The sequence below is a fragment of the Plecotus auritus genome (genome assembly GCF_963455305.1).
Source record: "Plecotus auritus genome assembly, chromosome: 1".
NCBI lineage: Eukaryota > Metazoa > Chordata > Mammalia > Chiroptera > Vespertilionidae > Plecotus > Plecotus auritus.
Genome location: NC_137770.1, coordinates 240,644,848 through 240,667,319, shown reverse-complemented (window position 1 = coordinate 240,667,319; position 22,472 = coordinate 240,644,848). Strand labels below are relative to the sequence as shown.

General features: G+C 45.6%; 1 protein-coding gene across 1 annotated transcript; it reads left to right on the top strand.

Annotated features, from left to right (window-relative positions):
* The first annotated feature begins 1,604 nt into the window (after positions 1-1,604).
* BST1 (bone marrow stromal cell antigen 1) lies at positions 1,605-22,167 on the top strand. The gene is made up of 9 exons (XM_080678328.1): positions 1,605-1,869; positions 2,229-2,355; positions 7,816-7,951; positions 12,053-12,135; positions 13,552-13,628; positions 13,985-14,077; positions 15,374-15,460; positions 18,445-18,504; positions 20,137-22,167. Exons 1-9 carry the CDS (start codon positions 1,676-1,678, stop codon positions 20,141-20,143), a joined length of 864 nt encoding a protein of 287 aa, XP_080534454.1. The 5' UTR covers positions 1,605-1,675; the 3' UTR covers positions 20,144-22,167.
* Positions 22,168-22,472: the final 305 nt, after the last annotated feature.

Sequence of the window (22,472 nt, the reverse complement as noted above, 5' to 3'; positions counted from 1 at the left end):
GGTTTTGGCTCGATCCCCAGTATGGAGCGTGCAGGAGGTAGCCGATCAATGATTCTCTCTCATCATTGATGTTTCTATCTCTCTCTCCCTTTCCCTTCCTCTCTGAAATAAAAAAAATATATATTTAAAAAAAGAAAAAGAAAAATGTGGAAGTAAATACCAGGAAAAAACTGTTGAAATAATTAAAAATGCATATTCCTGGAATGTGGACTTGAGGAGGGGCTGGACAGAATGCGGGGATACATGGAAGAGACTGACAGCTGTCAGAGGGAAAGTGGGTACTGGATGAAAGACGATGAAGGGATTACCCAAGGAGCATATATGCATAACCCATAGACACAGACAACAGTGTGGTGATAGCCAGAGGGAAGAGGGGAGGGCAGAGGCAGGGTAGAAGAGGGCAAAGGAGGGGGTAATGGGGGCATCTATAATTGTGTCAACAATAAAAATAAAGAAAACCGAAAACAAGAGATTCAAATAAAATGTTGTAGAGCCCTCCGGACCTACCCCGCAGCCACCTCCCATGTTAATCAAATGCCTGCCAGACAGTCAGAGTTCATAGCTATCATCGCTGGGAAAACTGAGAGGTTGGCCCTCCACGTGGAATTCTGTTAATCCTGGCATCCTAGCTCTCTGCACTGACGGTCTCTGGGACTGCACATCAGTCGGAGAGGGAGATGGTGACCTCAACAAGTTCCTTAACTCCCTGGGTTTCTTCATCTGTTAAATGGGCATGATAAATCTGGCTCAGAGGATGTTGTGAAAAATAATGAAAACTGCAGAGTTCTGGGTATCTAGAATAGCTCAATAATATTAGTTTGGGTAATTATTATTTCCTGAAAACAACTCACTCATCACTAACAGGTGGAAAAGAGGGTGTCTGTCAAAGTGGGCATCATTTGGGGCCAGAAAAGTCTTCCCTCGGCTGACTGCACTCTCTCCTGTTCTTCAACCTCCTGCTGTGGGGGTTCCTCCTTCTTGGCTCAGGGCAAGATTCAACAAGAGCTGTGTCCCTTCCCGGGTGATGTCCCAACTCAGCTCTGGAATTGACACAGGAAGTGGGACAGAGAGGGAACTAGGTGTTATGCTGAGGAGCTAGCAGGTGTGTCTTGAATTCAGATGTTGCAGATTATGACCTGCTGAAGGAGGAGGCACTGCCTACTCACGTGATCAACATGACCCAGCGGCAGATCTCAGCATCTGCAACTTGATTGAAGTTGCTGTTTCAAACACCCACACAAACAGGAAGGATTTTGCTTACAGATGCTAATGTGGGTGTGGGATGAGTCTCCAGGTGCAATGCCTAGGGAAGGAGTCATCGTCCCGCCAACAGCCAGCTGGAAGTGGAGAGGAACAGGGTAGCAAACACCTATTCTATACTTGGGGCGGAGATCACTAACTTTCTCCGGGCTTAACTCTTGGTGGTTATTTTTAAAGTGTCCCAGAAAAGCAAAGCGGGAATTTATGGCGGTAATCCTGAACTCAAGTCTTTATCTAAACGTCCAGACCCTTGGTGTGAATAGGGCGACAAACTGTGAAATGACTAGGCAGAAACTCAGAAAAAACACACAAGTGTTGAACGCATTCCAATCTTGCCCAGGTCAGCTGGGGTGGGGTGGGGCAGCTTACGGTAAAAAGGGGAAGCAAGTCCAGCAGGCTCTCCAAAGTCCCCGCGATGGCTGCCCAGGGCTGCGCACTGTCCTGGATGTCGCTCCGGCTCCCTGCGCTGCTGCTGCTGCTGCTGCTGGCGCCCGGCTCTGCGGGAGCCTCCGGTGCGCGGTGGAGCAGCGAGGGTACCACCCCGCACCTGCAAAGCATCTTCCTGGGCCGCTGCACCGAGTACCTCGCGTTGCTGAACCCCCAGCTGCGGTGAGCTCGGGCGCGCGGGCGGACCTGGGGGCGCAAAAAGGAGCGGACTAGGTGGGCGGAAGGGGCATAAGTGTGTGGGGGGAGGAAGAAGAGGAGGAGGGGGAGGGGGAGAAAGGGGAGGGGGAAGTGGGCCCTCTGGAGGTCAGGAGGTTGTGGGGAGGAAGGAATGGGTTCTAAAGACCAGGAGTGTGGGGGAAGTAAGGGGTCTTGACATGAGGGTGCTTGTGTGGGGAGGGTGGGGGTTCTGAAGATCAGGGGAGCCAAGGTCAGGGAGTCTGGGGGTGACAAATAGAGATCTGTCACATTGCGATGTAGCTTTTTTTTTTTTTTTTTTTAAATAAACGTGTGTTCCTGCACAGGGACAAGAACTGCACAGACATCTGGGAGGCCTTTCAAGTGGCGCTGGCCAAGGACCCCTGCTCCGTGCTGCCCTCCGACTATGACCTTTTCATAAACCTCTCCAGGCACTCCATTCCCAGAGACAAGGTAACTAAGGCGCTCAAACGTGGCTCTGTCTTCACAGAGGTCAGAGGTGTGAGATTCGCTGTGTCCAGTGTGGCTGAAACATCAGCCACAACCTCCCAGAGCACGTGCCCCCTGTGGGTCTCTGGGTGGGAAGGTGGCTTTATCTTCACCAGTGATCCCGGCCTCCTGCCTGCCTGGGCAGAAGGAGATTTCCTAAGTCAGCAAGTCAGTGCAAGAGTCACAGGGACATCTGGACATTGCCACACTCCCACCCTGGGCCTCCACCCAGGCGGATTCTTTTTGTTTTTGTTTTTTGTTAATCCTCACCCGAGGATATTTTTTCCATTGATTTTTTAGGGAGAGTGGAAGAGAGAGGGAAAGACAGAGAGAAACATTGATGTGAGAGAAACACATTGATTGGTTGCCTCCTGCACAAGCCCCAACCAGGGCCTGGGCCGGGGAGGAGCCTGCAACCAAGGTACTGCCCTGGACCAGCATTGAACCTGAGACCCTTTGGTCCGCAGGCTGACGCTCTATCCACTGAGCCAAACCGGCTAGGGCCAGGGCGGATTCTGAGTGACCTCTGTCCTCACTGACCCTAAGGGCCTGACCTTGAGTAATTCAGAAAGTGCTCAACATCAAGTAGCCTCCCAGAAAACCCATTTCTCCTTTTAACGGGCCTTAAGGTTATATCTGTTCAGTACCAATTTAAGAAAACCACATATCTGGCCGAAACCGGTTTGGCTCAGTGGATAGAGCGTTGGCCTGCTGACTGAAGGGTCCCGGGTTCGATTCTGGTCAAGGGCATGTACCTTGGTTGCGGGCACATCCCCAGTGGGAGGTGTGCAGGAGGCAGCTGATCGATGTTTCTAGCTCTCTATCCCTCTCCCTTCCTCTCTGTAAAATATCAATAAAATATATTTTTTAAAAAAAGAAAACCACATATCTGTACATTGTAATATAATACATGAATGAAGTTATGTATGTATGTAGGTAGGTATGTAGGTATGTATGTATTTATTTATTTTGGTTAATCCTCACCCGAGGATATTTTTCCATTGATTCTTAGAGAGCGTGGGAGAGGGAGAGCCAGAGAGAAACATTGATGTGAGAGAGACACATTGATTGGTTGCCTCCTGCACACACCCTGACCAGGGCTAGGAACCTACAACCAAGGTACGTGCCCTTGACCGGAATCAAACCCAGGACCCTTCAGTCCAAAGGCTAATGCTCTATCCACTGAACCATACCGGCTAGGGCAGAAGGTTACTTTTGAAATCAGTGGCGGGGAGCTGCTGTGGAGCCCCTGCCGTCAGCGAGGGTGGTAGCCGTGGTGTGCGGTGGGTGCTCCGAGCTGTGGGTGCGCCAGGCTGTGGACCTGGCCATGGTGCAGCAGCTCTCTCTGGAGCGGGGCATCACCCTTCACAGGGCCTGAAATAGATTTTCTCGTTTGGCATCCACATCACTTTACATCAGAGTGACATTTATCCAGCTGAAACCTTTCTTCAAGCTCAGACATATGGACTCATCCTTGCCTGTCACCACTGATACTGAGTCCATGAAATACCTAAGTCATGTGATGGAACAATTAAAAGACCTGTTATGCAAGTGCTCAGTTCAGAAACGTGTGGTGGTCATCTAAATATTTAAGTAGTGAGGTCCTTGAACGATGGCAGTTTGATACTGAGGGTACAAGACTGCCAAAGATGGCAGTACACCCAGAGAAAAGCTCTCAAGGTGAAGTCCGCCCGGCACTCACACAGAACACAGCTACAGTGGCATGTCTGCCACTGCTGGAAGCTTCCTGATCTGCACAGGCCAAGATTTGGCTGTACCTGCAAAGTGGGAAGAGTCGGGACCACAGTTTATAACCCATTCTGAGCAAGTCCCTTTGCCTTCCTTCTGTTCTATAACCCCTGAAGTAAGCAGCACGGTGCCCGACAAAATCCTGTCCATGACTGGAGATGGGACAAGAACAATAATGGAATTCAAGAACAATGATGGAATTCTCAAATGTGTGTTTCCTGAAACCAAGCCGACTATCATTCATGTTTTATTTCATTGGTTAATTTTGAGATGGGGAAAACAACACTATATTTTACTGAACTGTGTATAATTGTGTCCTTTTTTTGGTGCCTGTTTGACTTTCCATCAGGTTGGCATAATGTTTTGCCCACTGTTCTAAAGGGAACCAGCAGGTTACATCAGCATTGTAACGTCATTTCATTTCCTTTGAAGATGGTAACTGTAGATGGAAAAACTTGCTATAAAGCTAAATGCCTTCCTAACTTAGATCTTTTGGTCATGTAGCTTGACTCGGAGTATAGGTAAATATGAAACACAGCAAAAGAAGTCTGAATATTCAGAATCTTTATTTAGGTCCTAAAGTAACTGATAATCCACAATCACAAAACATTCCTACTAGGTCCTTTTGCCATTTGTTTCATTTGTATAGTTTCCATATTGAAAAAATCTCCAATTATTTTATTTTAATGTATATAACTTACACTTACAAAGCTATCACTATTTCTACTCTTTAAATTCCCATAGTACAAAACTCTTAAAAATGTCTTTTTTGTGTTTTATAAAATCAGGCTTTAAATGACAATGATAAATGTGTATATTTAAAAGAATAATAATTTAAGAAATGCAGCCTAAAATGTTTTCTTTGAACAGTGCCTTGAGTTAAGGACTGTTAGAGAGCATTTTTATTTCTCTGACATAGTAATTCTTAACTTGATTTTTAATTGTAAAGTCAGGTAACATTGATGGTTACAAATGAAAAAAAAAATCTTAACACTAATTTTTCCCTTTGAAAAAGAGGTAAATGGAGCCAGGAGGTTCAGAGATATAATAGACCAAAACCATGATTTTTATTTTTATTTATTTATTTTTACATATTTTATTGATTTTTTACAGAGAGGAAGGGAGAAGGATAGAGAGTTAGAAACATCGATCAGCTGCCTCCTGCACACCTCCCACTGGGGATGTGCCCACAACCAAGATACATGCCCTTGACCGGAATCGAACCTGGGACCCTTGAGTCCGCAGGCTGACGCTCTATCCACTGAGCCAAACCGGTTAGGGCAAAACCATGATTTTTAAATATATGTTGAACCTTGCTGCTTCCCTGACGGTAAAGAGAGGAGCCATAAATTTTGTTCTCCTCTCTTGTTGATTTTGGTTGTAGTTGATGAACTCAGTAAATATTTGCTGAGCTTCTTCCATGTGCTGGGCATTGTGCTAAGGGTTGAGGATGCATCGGGGAACAAAACAGCCCTGCCCTCAGGGAGCTTCCTGCCTAGGCAGAGACCAGTTGGACTGCTGAGGATCTGATGAGATAATGAGTGAGCGGGGTATTGCTTTTGTCTTATTTTTATGTGAAAACAGTATAATTTTATCTTATTTTTAAATTTTTACTTTTCAATTGCAGTTGACATAATATTTTATATTAGTTTCAGGTGTACAGCATAGTGGTTAGACAATCACATATATTACAAAGTGACCCCTCAATATTTCAAGTACCCACCTGATACCCTATATAGTTATTATAATATTATTGACTATATTTTTTATGCTAGACTTTACATCCCTGTGACTATTTGTAACTACCAGTTTGTACTTCTTAATCCTTTTATCTTCTTCGCCCAGTTCCCCAGCACCCCTCCCATCTGTCTGTTCTCTCTATCTATGAGTCTGCTTCTGTTTGCTCATTTGTGTTATTCTCTAGATTTTACATATAAGTAAAATCATATGGTATTACCTTTCTCTGTCTGACTTATTTCACTTAGCATAACACCCTCTAGGTCCATCCATGTTGTCGCAAATTTTTTTATAAACTGTTATATGTACCACCTCTTCTTTATCCACTCATTTCCTGTGGGCACTTGGGTTGCTTCCAAGTCTTCACTGTCGTGAATAACATTGCAGTGAACATAAGAGTGCATATATCTTTTTGAATTAATGTTTTGGGTTCTTCAGATATTTATCCAGCAGTGGAATTACTGGGTAAAAATACTGTAACTTTATTGTGAGAATATTGCAGAATCATCTTCCAAAATTCAGGTTTTATACCCGCTGCACTAGGAACACAAACATTGAGACACTGGTGCGTGGAGACAGAGAAAGGTTTATTGGATTTTTCCAGGGCGTCTGAGAGAGCAAGATCTCGCAAACCCATCTCTTTCCAAAAGCACAGTATGAAGTTTGTATGCAGCTTGGGAGTAGGGGTTGGGTAGTTCCGGGGAACTGAGAGAGAAGTCCGTGTTTCTTAGTCACAGATAACATTTTGTGCAGCCAGACTCCTGGGCAGCAGCAACTAGTCACAGCTGCTTTGGAGACATTCTTTCCTTCTGCAAGGCAAACTCATAAATTTCCCGCAGGACCCCGAAGTCATCATCTCCTGCTTGACAATGAGACCCCCCTCAGCAACTTATGACACATTCGTGAGAAGAGAAGAGCAGTTAATGTGAACAAAGGCCTAACCAGGAATTAAATTAATTAATTCCAGCTGCCCCCAAAATGAGGGACACTAAAACCACCTGGGGTTCAGCTACAGGAACTGTAAAGTCTAATATAAAAGGGATATATTGCATATCATCCTAAACACAGCTGTGGAAGAAGAGACGGGCTCATGCTCTCCATTTCCCAGATGTGGAAGCTGAGGCACAGGGAGAGAACATGCTTTGGTCAATGTAGAGGTGTTCTCTCTTTTCCGCGTCCAGCCCGGAAAAGGAACAGGTCCGGTTCCTGAGTGGAGGAGCTGGGGATTAAGAAATAAAAGAAAGAGACCAGATAGAAAGATAGAAACAAAGCTGGGAGCCAGGTGGGACGCCATCCTCTCTGATGGAGAGGCAGGGACCCCGGAGCCCACGCAGCACATTTATTTTATACCCCCAAATACCAGGAAGTATCACCAAAACTTAGGATCAAAGGAGCTTATTTGCATTCTTGAGTAGGCCCTAGTATTCCTGGTGCTTGCCTGGATTTACATATCAAAGCCCGCTCCCCGGCACCTGGACAAAGGTAAAAAGTCAGTACTGATAACGCCCCCCACCTTCTTGGGGAGGGCGTAACCGAGACGCGGCTCTGCCAGTCGCCTCGGGCTCAGCTGACAATAATTTAAAGAAATGCCCATGTGCCTTCCCAGGCAGCCCTCTACAGGTCAAGATCACATATCTAATTTATCACAAACCCAGGCCCCTTGATCTTCTTTTAAACCCAGGGGTCTTCATGCACACATGTGCGCGCACACACACGCACACTGTATTGTACTACTGGGAAATATTTCACTAACATTTGCACGATACCCTTGGACTAACAGGAAGACATTAAGACCAAGGAAGCAAAGTGCATTTGATGTGAGGCAGGTCAGAGCGGAATAAGAAATGGGTTGCCTGACTTAGCTTGATGACACTGTGCCTGAAAACAGTTTGTTCTGATTTCATTTTATATTTGAATGTTGTGTTTGTTTTTCCGTAGTCCCTGTTCTGGGAAAATAACCAGTTCCTTGTAGCCAGCTATGCGGAGAACACCCGTCGCTTCATCCCTGTGGGCGATGTTCTGTATGGCAGGATTGGGGATCTTCTGAGCTGGTGTCGGCAGGAAAACGCCTCTGGTAAGACTCTTGCACAACACACAAGACAAATAAGAGTTCTTGCCTGGCCAGTGTGGCTCAGTGGTTGGGGGTCAACCTCTGAACCAGGAGGTCACGGTTCGATTCCTGGTTGGGGCGCATAACCGAGTTGAGGGCTTAATCCCCAGTGTGGGGCGTGCAGTAGGCAGCTGATCAATGATTCTCTCTCATCAATAATGTTTCTGTCTCTCTCTCCCTCTCCCTTCCTCTCTGAAATAATAATAAAAAGGAATAGTTGTTTCTTTCTTTAAAAAAAAAAGAAAAATAAGAGTTCTTGCTTACTAGGCACTCGCCGTGTGTTCTAAATGCTTTCATATGCATTCACCTCATTTCATTCCCCCCCCACCACCACCATTCCTCTGCAGTAGGTGGTAATAATAACAATCACCATAGCAGATAGCACTTATCTTTTGATGGGTACATCCTAAGCACTTTCCGCACATTAACTAGTTTAATCCCTGAGACAGCCCAATGGGACAGATCCAATCCTAATTCATATTTTGACAAATAAGGAAATTGAGGCACAGCAAAGTTAAGGAACTTGCTCAGGGGTGCACAGCTAGGAAGCAGCAGAGTCGGACAGTCTGACTCCAGAGCACGTGCCCCCCACCCTGCACAACTGAGCCTCACTCTCCTCATTTTCCAGAGGGGGAAGCTGAGGCTTAGGGAGGTTAAATCACTTGAAGAGGGAGAGGCCAGGATTCAACCCGTTCTGAAAGATCTGAGGCCTGGGCTCTGAAATGCCTCTCCAGGCCTCCAGCAGGTATTTCCAGATTAAAATCACAATGAAAGTTAAGGTCAGGAGAACTGACCTGCGGGTAGGGACAGCTCTCCTCCTCCATCCAGCTCCCCTGCTAGGAGCTGGCAGCAAAGTGTCCCCACCCTCAGGGAGCTTATAGCCTTAGAGAGACCTTTACCCATTGTCGAGTGCTAGGACACAGACAGGGCTGGGCTCCAGGGAGGAGCAGAGTGAGACACCAGCCAGACCAGGGTGTCCAGGAAGCTTCCAGGAGGCTCTCGGCTCTGGGTGAGTTTCAATGGACAAGCAGGAGCAAGGCCAGCAGGGAAAGGAGGTGGGGGAAGGTGTTTTCTCCCCGAAGGCTAGAGATTCTTCCTCCCTGGGTATTAGAGATGCTTTAAATGTTAACCTGAGCTCAGTTCTGCTTATTTTCCTTCCTTCATCCATCCATCCAACTAGAAGTCATAGAGTGCCTACTATGTGCCAGGCCCTGGGAAAATAGCAGAGAATCAAACAGGAAAATAATACCCATTCTTTTTTTAAAATATATTTTTGTTGATTTCAGAGAGGAAGGGAGAGGGAGAGAAAGATAGAAACATCAATCATGAGAGAGAATCATTGATCGGCTCCTCCTGCATGCCCTACACTAGGGATGGAGCCCACAACCCAGGCATATTCCCTGATCAGGAATCAAACTATGACCTCCTAGTTCAGTGGCCGGCAAACTCATTAGTCAACAGAGCCAAATATCAACAGTACAACGATTGAGAACCAAATTTTTTAAACTTAAACTTCTGCTAACACCACTTCTTCAAAATAGACTCGCCCAGGCCGTGGTATTTTGTGGAAGAGCCACACTCAAGGGGCCAAAGAGCCACATGTGGCTCGTGAGCCGCAGTTTGCCGACCACGGTCCTAGTTCATAGGTCGACACTCAACTACTGAGCCATGCCAGCTGGGCTAATACCCATTCTTACATTATAGAGGGACAATAAGACAATAGACAAGTAAAATATATAGTCTCGCATAAGATTATAAGGACTACAGAGAAAAACAAAACAAGGGAAGAGATGGAAGTGCTGGGCAGGGGAAGGGGAGAGGAAAGTGTTTCAGTGTCACATAGGCCGAGAGAAAGTCTCACCCCTCATGAGCAGCTGATATTTGAGCAAAGCCTTTAATAAAGGAGATGAGGAAGAGCATTCATGACAGAGGGAACAGCAAGTGCAAAGGCCCTGAGTTGGAGGTGTGTCTGGCATATTTAAGTACAGCAAGGAGGGCAGTAAGTAAAGAGTGAAGTGGGGGCAGTCTTGTGGGACTGAGCCCTTAAGCTGTGGTGCCTACGCTAACTCTGCATACTTAGTGTCTGAACTAAATTGAACTGTGGGACCCCCAGCCTGGAGAGTTTGGAGAAGTGATTGTGGTCAGAAGTGTTGAGAGTAAAGCAGCTCAGAGAAAGTGTCCCAGAAAATCACAGGTTATTCTCCACCTCTCTCATCCGATTGATGTCATCTTCTAAGAGGTCTTTGTTTAAAAAGGGAGTGAAGCCCAGAGTTTAGGATCAGGAAAATAATGCTATGTTCATGTCATGGTATCTCCATGGAGCTATGAACAATGATGGTCTGGCTTTGTGTCTTTTGATCTGGTGATGTGTTTGTGATATATTTTTAAGTGAAAAAATCAAGTTAATTCAAATAAAAAATATACACACAAACACATATGAAAATATACACATGAAAGAGTCAAGAAGATAGCAAACACGAACTGTTCTTGCTAGGAATTTGAAGTCATGCATTTTTTAATTTTTTAGTATTTATTTTTATTGATTTCAGAGAGGAAGGGAGAGGGAGAGAAAGAAACATCAATAATGAGAGAGAATCATTGATCAGCTGCCTCTTGCATGTCCCCTACTAGGGATTGACCCTGCAACTGGGCATGTGCCCCAACCTGGAATCGAATTGTAACCTCCTAGTTCATAGGTCAATGCTCAACCACTGAGCCATGCCAGGTGAGCTGAAGTCATACATTTTTTTCTTATCCATATTTACTTCAGTTTTTGTTTTTTTAGTTTAGATAATAAACTATTTTTAAAAATATGTTTTTATTGATTTTTAGAGAGAGAGGAAGGGAGAGGGGTAGAGAGTTAGAAACATCAATGAAAGAGAAACATCATTGATCGGCTGCCTCTTGCTTGCACCCCTGCTGGGGATTGAGCCTGCAACCTGGGCATGTGCCCTGACCAGGAATCGAACTGTCAACCTCTTGGTTCCTGGGTCAATGCTCAACCACTAAGTCATATCAGCAGGCTAGAATAAACTATTTTTAATGAACAGAATTCTTCAACTACATAAATGATCATTAATAATACTCACCAGTTGTTCATAGTCTAAGAGCAAGAAAGTATAAAACAGGCAAATACAGAAATTACTTTTGGGACAAATACCACCTAAAGCCATGGCTGGCAGAAATGGTGGGAGGAGCAGTGGGAAGCCAGAGAGTTTAATTCTGATCCTCCGTGCCATGTACCATCCCTGGGACCTCTCTGAGGCTCAGAGATCTCTGAGAAATTTGGGCTCTGGCCTGCCCCCATGATAACCAGAACTATGTTCAAGTCTAGAGTGTGTACTTCACAGGAGTAATTACCACTTTCTTATACTGATCTTCTCTTGAGTTACGCAATGGACCTTGCGCCTTAACAACATTACAGGTGGTTGCATTTGCACCTCCCTGAACACATTGCCTGCCTTCAGGGACACATTGTGTTCTGCTTGGTTCTCCCTGGAACAACTTGTCAATTAGCACGTTCCTTTTTTTGGTTGTTTTTTAATAGAGTATATAGTGAACAAATACCATATATATCTACTGAATTATGTCCTTAAAGTTAATGCAACTTAATACATTTGAACATGTAATAAAATATCTATTTTCTGGCTAAGACTATCACTTTCTGTTTTCCTTGTATTTACTTCCAAACCAGGGCTAATTGGAGAAGGTACTTCTTCCAGTGAAGCAAAGTTGTATGTGGTATTTTTTAAATCCCTTTACTAGCATTCCAGTAGAGAATACCCCAGCTAACATGCTGGTGGCTGGCCAGGCTCACTCATTAGCCAACTGCTTAGTTCTTCACCTTCCTTGCATCTGTGCCGAGCAAGATGACATGTCTCCGTATCACAGATCGGACGGTCACTCACCAGGCTCCTGTGGGTTGGGTGGGCAGAACTGTGACTGCTCAGCTTGAGCACATTGTGCAGAACACAGGCTGAATATATTTTTCAGAGCCAGAAAATACCTTTAATTGATTCTTCCCAATATAATCTTTGAAATGAAATGTGCTTGTTTTCCTCCTAGGACTCGATTACCAATCCTGCCCTGCGTCAGAGGATTGTGAAGACAATGCCGTGGATTCTTTCTGGAAAAGGGCATCCATGCAGGTAATCCTGGGGTGCACAGCTAGGGGCTGGGCACAGCAGGGACCCCTGAGCATGGGACAGAGGGGGTCAGAGACGTTCTGAGACTGGGCCATCGGATCACAACGTACCTTCTTGGAGCCTCACTTTCCACCTTTTTAGGACTGATTTAGTCTCTGCTTCATAAAGTTGTGTGGACTTGAGCTTAACGTGGCACAGAGGAGATGTTCAATCAGTGTTAGTCAGAGATGAGGATATTAAATAGTCCTTATAGCTGTCAGGTGGTGGTGGTTGTTAGGATTTCGAATCAATGTGATTTAAAATATAGATAGATAGATAGATAGATAGATAGATAGATAGATGTAGATAGATAGATAGATTTCAGAGAGGAAGGGAGAGGGAGAGAGAGATAGAAACATCAATAATGAGAGAGAATTACTGATCAGCTGCCTCCTGTATGTCTCTTATTGGGGATTGAGCCCTCAACCCAGGCATGTACCCTGACCGGGAATCAAACCGAAACCGTGACCTCCTGGTTCATAGGTTGATACTCAACCACTGAGCCACTTCGGCTGGGCTCGAATAATTGTGATTTTGATTGCTATATAAAATAGGGTGGCTCTGCTTTCTGGGAGGCCCTGGGACACCTGCTATCTAGATGTGGGAGTCAGAAATGTCTCTAAGACTGATGCCCGTGGGAGAGGAGGTGAGAGAGGACTGAGGGCAAACTGGAGATCCAGAAATGGTCTCCTTGAGGGAAGTCTATTCCTCAGAGAAAGTTGTCACCGGGGGTGATGGTAGTTATCAGTGGTTATTAAATGCCAGTGAGTACAGTTTACATTTTCTCTCACCAGGTTGGAACAAATATTAGAAATTAATGAGGGTTAAGTCTTTAGCTCTGTGCCCGGCAAAGAGTTGTCTACTATTAAATGTTCCCTGTATTGACTAGGTGGCCCACGGACTTCAGGGTCCCCTGACCCATCGCTGCCAACCAACCCCCTTTCAGGGCTATCTGTGTCTCTTTGGGTCCCATTTCCTGCTCTGCATTCCCAGGTGTCCACCGGGCCCATTGTTAATCAGGGTACGAGGGACTTTGGTCAAATCCTCCACCACAGATGCCATTGGGAGCTAAGCAGAGGGCCTGCTCTGGACAAATACATTAAATATTCATCCAGTGCTCTCCAGGCAGCTCCGATGGGAGCCATGTGTATGCACCCACTCCCCATAGGCTCTGCTTTGAGTACAAGTTCCAGGCAGTTGGCCATGGATGCTTTGTCACCTGGACGTGGATCATAAGGGCAACTCAGGGCACATATAAGAATCAACCAGGAAATGCATGTATAAGTGGAACAACATATCGATGTCTCTCTCTTTCTCTCTCTCTAAAAACCAATTAATTTGGCTATTTCATAGCTGAAAATGACTCATTTCTTCTTGCAGTATGCAAAAGACAGTTCTGGGGTGATCCATGTCATGCTGAATGGTTCAGAACCAACAGGAGCTTATCCCGTAAAAGGGTAAGAATGTCAGCACCGACCAATACAGCAGAGATGCCAAGATGTTTACCTAGTTGTTTTGGAAGGAGGCTTATGAGAATGGTCCTAATCCCCAACCTAATGCCTGCTTTTCTAAGTTCAGGTAGAGCAAAACGATTGAAATACCTGGAGATCAGATATATGTTTATCCAGTTACACCATTAACAGATGATGAATGAATGAATGAAATAAGTAACCTAAAAGTTAACGCTGAGAAATAGCCCCCAAAGGCTTGAAAAAAAAAAAAAAAAAAAAGTAATGTGTAACTCAGCTAACATTGAACTGGCAAAATATCATATTGCTTTAGGACTTTAAGCAATGTCTTTCCTGTTTTTCAGGTTTTTTGCAGATTTTGAAATTCCCTACCTCCAGAAGGATAAAATCACACGAATTGAGATCTGGGTTATGCATGAAATCGGGGGACCCAACCTGTAAGCTATGGTGCTCTTGAGGAGGGTAATCCTGCAAACCTGCTTTTCCCGGAGGGGATATGCTCGTCTCTTTTGCATTTTCATTTTGGGGAAAACAATAGTCTCTTTTAAAAAAATTTTTACTGATTGGTTTTAGAGAGAGAGAGAGATATCTGTTGTACTTAGGCATTCATCAGTTAATTGTTATATGTGCCGAGACCAGGGATCAAACCTGCAGCCTTGGTGTATCGGGATGACGCTCTAACCAACTGAGCTATTGTGCTTCCAGTATTGTGCTCCCTGTCTGTGATATGAATACGAATACCATGCCTGTAGACCACACCTGTTTGCCTTTATACCCGCCCCCGCTGCTTAATCACCAAGGGGGTCAGGGTGGGGCCAAGAACCCCTGTTGATGAGAAGGTGGGGAAATGGACACCTCATACTCTGCTGGGGTGATCAGCTTGGGGTACAGTGTGGTGGTGCCTATCAAGAGCCTTAAATTGCATTCAGAAGCTTGGTACCAGAAAACCCACTTTCAGGACTTTATGCTAAGGAAACAAATAATGAAGGATGTGTATAAAAATGAAGATTTATCAAGGTTTGTTGCAGTGTGCATGAGATTGAAATATATGAATGAACCTTGATCTTTAAGAGGCGGCTGGTTTTAGGGATTATGTTCCAATTATGGAAGGGAGAGTACATAGGAATTAAAAACAAGGGCAGGCATGTATGTATGTACACAGACATGGGCAAATGCAGAAAACAAAATGCACGGACAGCGGAACCCCACTGTTATATTTCTAATCTCATGGGAATAAGTATATTTAAAAAGTCTAGAATGACATACATCAAAATATTAGCAGTATTACCTCTAGTGATGTAAGATTTATTTTTTCCCTTTTGTTTATTTGCACTTTCTAATGTTTTTTTGAAATTGCATCTTTTTTGTGGCCATATAAAACTTAACTTAATACCCTGTCGGTAGGACAAGTTGGCAGTTGGCACTGGTCAGGGGCACTTCCCAGGGGTGTGTTGGTGGGTGGAGCCAAGAAACCCTGTGACACACCTGACACCTGCGCATGAGCCTGTAAGGCCCTCCTGGGGCACTTGACATGCAAGCTTTGGACTGGGTGTTGGGTGCTCAGAGCAGCCCCTTTGGGGTGCTGGGGGGTTACTGAAAGCAGCACTTTTGGGTCCAAATATTTCTCCAGAAGAGGAGACTATCCCAGAAGCACATGGTCAACATACATTTTAATTAACCTAGAAAAGACATCTTCTATCTTCTTATTTTGTATTTCTGTGTTTGTGTTTTAGGGAATCCTGTGGAGAAGGCAGTGTGAAAATCCTGGAAGACAGACTGAAGGGGATGGGTTTTCAGTACAGCTGCACTAATAATCACCTGTACATGTCATATTATCACATCAGTGCAGATAATCAGTGGTTTTGGAGGGTCGGGGTTGTTTGAAAGGGTTTTAGGGGGATCAGCTCTGAAGACCAAGGGACCGTGCCTTCTGGGTTGTCAATGGGTCGGGGGAAGGTGGGTGCCTTCTGGCCAGGGTTCTGCCTGGCTCCACCCACTTCGGTCCAGAGCCCTTTCTAATTACGGAAGGACAGAGGGAGCAGCCCTTCCTCATTTGCGCATATCCAGTTTGCCCTTCACCTGGGAAGGGCACAGTGAGTAACCTGCGAACAGGAAGCATGGTGCCTGCACCTTTGGATGCCACATGCCTGTGGGGTCCTTCCCCATGAGAGATGCTAAGGCGGAGTTTGTCTGAGATACTTGCAGGCAGGTACATCTTGACTATAGGCCAATAGGAAAATAGTACCAGCTACCGTTTAGTGAGCGCATTGTGGGCCAGGAACTTGATGTACTTCAAATCAGATATCGTTTGCGGGCATTCCTGATTCTCGGAAATGTTGATGAGTTTGGCTCAAAGCCTGGGAGAGTGGGAAGCCCTGCCTTCAACTGGGGATTCCTCACCTATGTCTGCACCCCGCTTGGTTCCTGGAGATTGGAGTCCAGCACTTCAAGCCTTAGCGGCTCTCCCCAACGTCTGAGGGTGTGGCATCTCCTCCAGCGCCCACAGCTGTCCAGCACCCACAGCTGTCCAGCTGGCTCTGCCACCTCCGCCTTCTCAAGGACCCCAGGGTTGGGTAATCTTCCCATTTGAGCAAAGCCCCTGGAAGTGTGGATCTCCCCCAACTCCTGCCTCCCCCATAAAAGGAGTGCCTCAAAGCTGTTCTCTTAAACCAGGGGTGGGCAAACTTTTTGACTCGAGGGCCACAATGGGTTCTTAAACTGGACTGGAGGGCCGGAACAAAAGCATGGATGGAGTGTTTGTGTGAACTAATATAAATTCAAAGTAAAGGAGCAGAGGGGAGAGCAAGAGAACCCTCCGCTCTTTCGGCTCAGCGGAACAGGCCGGATCCGGCCTGTGGGCCGTAGTTTGCCCACGGCTGTCTTAAACCCACAGCTCCAAGTTGTCCATTTTGCTCATCTATTGTTGTTAATGCTTTCAGTAAGCTCAACAGTCAGCTGTTGTTACCACCCAAAAGCATGTGAAAGCTAATACTTTTTTTTTAAAGAAATATAACCTATGTACAGAAAAATGCACAAACCCTAGGCATCCAGTTGAATGAGTTTTCACAAGTTCAACATACACCTGTAACCAGCACTCAGATCAAAAAACAGAATGAAACTGGGACCCCAGTGCCTTCCCTGGCCTCCCTTTCAGTATCTCTCTAAACGTGCAAGGTCATGGGTTGGTTTTGTCTGTTTTTAAGCTTTGTATAAATAGCCCCATTTTATGAATGTGCAGAGTAAGGATCAGAGAGGTTAAGTAAGTTCCCCAAGGTCACCACTCAGTGGCTGACAGACCGCAGTTTTGAACCCAGCATTGTGTGGCCTTGAAGCATGCTCTTCCTTTCTTCCTACTGTAGGACTCTTCTTTCTTCACGCACCAGATTTTAGGAGATTTTGTAAAAGTTATTTCTTACTTTAAAACAGCTCAATGATGGAGAAAATTGTGGCTAAAAGTTTCACATTTATGGCCACTTTGCTTTGGTTCAGGGACATCCCGAGGAGGCTGTCTTATTTTAAGTCATTGATCCAGGTGAGAGGCCCAGCCAGAGTCCAAGTTCTCCTTCCTGGCTCGTAGCTGCCCGCAGGGCCTCAGCCTGCTTTTGTTTCCCCTTTTAGGTCCCCACCTAAGCTGGCCTCAGGGCTCTGGCCTTGAAGCCTGGCCCAGCTCCCATTTCTTTATTGCCCATGAGCTCAGTCTGTGTTCAGGTGGTCTTTGTGTTGCTCCTGGGAGCACAGAGGCGGTAACAGAAAGTTTAAAGGACAGAGATTAATGAATCAAACTCTGAACTCCTTGTAAGTGAGAACTCCTGCCCCTCAAAATGTGGGTGACATAGCCTCTTGTAAATTTTGGCGAGGTCTTATCTTTGCATACCCCGTCTTGCCTCCTAGTTGGTTTCTGCTTAGCACTGTACTGAACCAGACGTAGTACAACTCCATGAGTTTTGGAGGGCACAACACAATAACTACTCTATAAAACATAGCTGTGTTGGATAGACGTTACTGAAAAGTGGGCGTGTCCTCCCAAGGGGCCATGTAGCATGTCATAGAGTGAACAATGTATTTCCTGTTCACCCCAAGTCCCCTCTAATCACCCTGCCATGAGAGAGCCTCTCTTGGCCCGCCTCCTACCTAATGTCCAGTGTGCCATCTCTGCCTTGCTCCTCTGTTGCCTGCTGTTTCCCCTCCCCTCCCACATGCCCCGGGACCCCACATCTTCCCCCTCCATGGTGCAGAGCAGTTTAGCTTGCTTTGCCGAAGCCTGGACAACAGCCAAAATCCATGTGCTTCAAGTCCAACCTTCTTCCCAAAGTACCCATTGAGGGTTTTTCCCCAGCAAAATAGTATGTCCATGCAGAAGTGAATCCATGCTTGGGTCCCAGAGTGAGCCTGCAAGGTTCAAGTTCAGCTCCCCAGCTTGCTACTATGAGCACATGGGCAAGTCCTGTGGACAGCTTTCTTTACTGTAAACTGGAGATGATAATAGTACCAGTTCTATGTTGTTGTTGTGAAGATTAAATTATATAATTGATGTAATTAGTATATGTAATTCTCAGTACATAATGCTGGCTAATATTTTTTAAAAGAAACTGTGTTCTTCACAGGTCGAGACTTTATGTCCCTGGGATTTTGCAGGCACACCACAAACGTTTGATGAATGAAAGCCATTTAAACAATCCCTTGCCAGGGAGAGGTCAAAGGGGGGAAAAGGAGACTCATGTAATACTTCAAACAATAAAAGGAATTAAACAAACAAACAAACATACATACAAAAAACAATCCCTTAAATCTTTTTATTCTATAGGCCGGTGAAGCTCTTAATGTGTGTGGACCACAGCACGCATCCTGACTGTGCCTTAACTTCGTAAGTAAATGTCCTAACCCGACCTCATTGCTTCCCCAGGGATAACCAGTCCGTACTCTAGAGAACACGGGTGAATTGCAATGAGTTGCTAAATGCTGACTGCAGAGCCAGGTTTGCACTTCTTTGGCCTGGTGCAGGTATGACCCGGCTGAGCCTAACTCCCACCATGCACCGCGGAGCTGAGCCTGCCCTGGTGCAGCAGAAATTCTAGGAGGACCTTTTTTTTTTTTTTTTTTAAATATATTTATTGATTTTTTTACAGAGAGGAAGGGAGAGGGATAGAGAGTTAGAAACATCGATCAGCTGCCTCCCGCACACTCCCTACTGGGTATGTGCCCGCAACCAAGGTACATGCCCCTGACTGGAATCGAACCTGGGACCCTTGAGTCCGACGGCCGACGCTCTATCCACTGAGCCAAACCGGTCAGGGCCTAGGAGGACCTTTTAAAATTATTTTTCATTCCTAATGTTATAAAATTACATAATCTTGTTGGAAAAGTAACACATATGCACGGGATGAAATTCATAGTATAAAAAAAAAAAGTTGAGAAAGAGAACAATCTTTCTTCCTCTATTCCTAGCCATCCAATTTCCTTACCCAGAGGCAACCACTACTTCCTTTTATTTTTTTCAATTACAGTTCACATTCAAGACTATTTTGCCACTAGTTCGTTTCTTGTGTATCCTTCTAGAATATTCTGTGCTTGTAACAACACACACACACACACACACACACACACACACACACACACACACAGGCATATTTCTCTTATACTACGCATATAAATGATAGCACACATGGGATTCTACAACTTCCCTTTTCTGCATAATAGTGTATTTGGTGCTGCTTTCATATCTATGGATGAAGCTGCCCCACCCTTTTGAACAGGTCTGTGGTGTTCTGTTGTACGTATGTATCACGACTTACTTAACCCATTACCCATAGGCGGGCATTTAGATTGTTTCCCATATTTAGTTGTCACCAGCCATGAAGAAGAGGATATCTTTTCCCTCTGCTCCATTTCCTCACAGTAATTTCCTTTAGCATTTTTGGTTCCTTTCTTGCTGTGTGTCCTCAATGCTCAGGCCTACACACGTGTTACAGATGCAGATGTAAGTTTGCTTCTTTGGTTTTGGTTTGGTCTAATTTCCTTTTTTTGCCTTTGTTTCTGTACAAAAAGCAATCATGCTAGACATATTGTTCTGTGGGCTTTTTTCACTCAGCATGGAAGGGGGTCCTTCCATGTCTGGTCACGCTCTCTGACTCGGTTTTTCAGTGGCTACTGAGTGGTCTGTAGGAGGGCCACTCCGCCATTACTCACTGTCCAGTCATAGGCAGACTCATTTGTAGGTTGTAGTTGTTTTGTTGCTCTGAACAATGCTGAGGTACAACCCTTGAGTGTACACTTTGAGCTCTCGTGCAAGCATTTGTGTAGGACAGATCACCTGCAATGGACGTGTGTGTAGTTTGAATTTTGATGTTTCTGAGAGGATGCACATGCGTACACACCCACCAAAGTATAAGGTGGGTGCTCCTTCCGCCCCCCGCCCCCCTCCCCGCTCCCCCTTTGCCACCATTGGGTTGTAGTGTGGATCCTGACAGTTGTTTCTTTTTTCTTTTTTGTAATTAAGTGCCTGATTAAGCTTTGATTGCGGAGACATCCACTTCCACAATGGCTGTTTCCAGTGAACAAGCCACCAGCCACTGGACTGAAGAGCCTGCGCCCAGCCCCCTTGGAGTTTCCTGAGTTTTAGAGATCTTGGTTGATCCAATAACCGCTCATTCAGGCCACTGTTTTTCCTACTTGCCCTCGCTTTAAATCCCTGCTCTTAAGTTTTAAATTCACCAGTAAAGATTGAGTCCCCCAAACCCCAGGCCTTTACCCACGACCCCAGTAAAAGCAGAACCCAGACCTGTGTGTTCTCGCTCTACCCACGACTTCACTGTGTGGCCCAGGTGCGCTGGGTGATTTCCAGGTCCTATAAGTAATAAAGTTTTCCCCCTCGAAGTTCTGTGATGGTTATTGCTAAAGGGCATTTTGCAACCATGAGAAAAACCACAAGGGTTGGCACAGCCACCGTGCTGGATATTGGGAAGCTGAGTCTGGCACAAAACATGGAGATTATCTGTGTCTGAATCTGTACCGGTACCTATCTCTATACCTAATTATTGTTGTTTTCATTTGTGTTGGCAGGAAGATTTCCCTTTCATTTCTTCCTATCTGCTAAAATCATACTTACCTTTGAGGACCCACCTCCAAATGCCCCTCTCTACAGGGTTCTCCTGAGTCTACTGGTGGATGGAAGAGCTCCCTTCTCTGTGCTCCAAGGACTTTGTACCCAGCTTGAGGACACCACTTCCACTTTCTAGCCTCGTTACATTACATTCCACACCATCCGTCTGCTTCTCTTGACTTGGATATCGCATCAACGTCCTCTCTGTGAGTCTCATAACAGTTGCACATAGTAGGTGCTCCATGAATGTCTGCTGGATCCATTTCTCCATCCACAAGGGGAAGAGAACTAATCAGGGCTGGACATCAGCGGTGTGCCAGGCATTGTGCTATGTGCCTTGCATAGAATGTTTCCTTCACCTTTATAACTGGTCTGTATGACTATACAGACAGAAAGAGAGAAACTGCTCATCAGCCCCATACAGCTCTTCTTCCCTTCATTTAGTAGCAGAACTTCTGAATTTTAGTCAGGTTCATGGCTGCCAAGAAAAACGAGTGTCCTTCCTAGCCTCTCTTTCACTGTGGCCGCATGATGTGTGGAAAGAAAGGGAAGGGGAGCCCTTTCCTTCTGGTGGGCGCATGGACCCAGAAGAAGTGGTGCTGAGCCATCTCCAAAGGGGTGTGTGCCCTGGATGGGGCTGGAGCCACCTGGACAGTTACTGAGAGGGAAATGAATATCTGTCTTGTCTAAGCCATGGAGATTTGGGGTCATTTACACAGCAACCAAACCTGAATATGAACCAGTGAGGGTAGGTTCTGATATGCTTATGCCAGAAATGGAGAACCTCTGATTCAGAGAAACTACTTAAGAACTCACTCAAGACCACCCAGCAGCGAGTGAGTCTGAAGCAGCAGTTGCCAACCTTTCGGACCTCATGGACCACCAGTTGTCCGTGGACCACCGGTTGGCGACTGCTGCTCCAAAGGTTTCCTTAAACCAGTGGTCGCCAACCTTTTGGACCTCCAGGACCACCAGTGGTCCGGACCACTGGTTGGCGACAGCTGGTCTGAAGCGAGTCTGAGGTTTCCAGAATCTACTCTGGCATATATCCTGGGAGCTAATACCCAGGGATGGCTGGTGAGCTGAAATACTATGAATTTGACATGCATTATTTTGGAGTCTACTCATAGGAGATGGACTTGACTTTCTTCACCTGAGAAAGAAACCTACCATCTCATTCCCACTGCTCCAAGACCGTCACGGTTCCCTGCGAGCAAGTCCAAACTGCTAGCCTGGCCTTCCAGGTGCTTCATTGCAGGGTAGCTTTGATCCACTTCCCTAAAGACATCTTTCTGCCCATCTGGGCACACTGACCCTTTGGGCAGAGTAAAAGCACTGCAGTTGGAATCCGATGACCTCACCCACAAAACTAAAACTAATGGAAAACGTCTCTGAGTTTGTTGTGAAGACTGAATAAATCAATATGTGTAGAAGCTCCCAACATCCTTTCTAGACAGGACACTGAGAAGACTCCCCAGAGCCTGGGATGGGTGCAGGATTTTAGTTCTTAAAGTTCAAGTAGGGAGCTCATTGGTTGAAATTCTGAATTGCAGGTATCACACATCAGCCCCAGGCAGTTCAGGGGAAATGGGATATATATAGTAAAGGATTTTAGGTCACTCACAGAATCTTTCTGAGAGAGCCAGAGAAGCAGGACTGGAGGTCACACCAAAGTTTCACTCAGAACTGCCCCAGGGAAGATCTCACTGCAGCCTGTGTGGGTTCTCAGAATA

Coding starts and splice junctions, on each gene's coding strand:
- BST1 (XM_080678328.1), top strand. CDS start 1,676: ATGGCTGCCCAGGGCTGCGCACTGTCCTGGATGTCGCTCCGGCTCCCT. Junction 7,952..12,052: donor TCGGCAGGAAAACGCCTCTG/GTAAGACTCTTG, acceptor TTTTCCTCCTAG/GACTCGATTACCAATCCTGC. Junction 12,136..13,551: donor GGAAAAGGGCATCCATGCAG/GTAATCCTGGGG, acceptor TTCTTCTTGCAG/TATGCAAAAGACAGTTCTGG.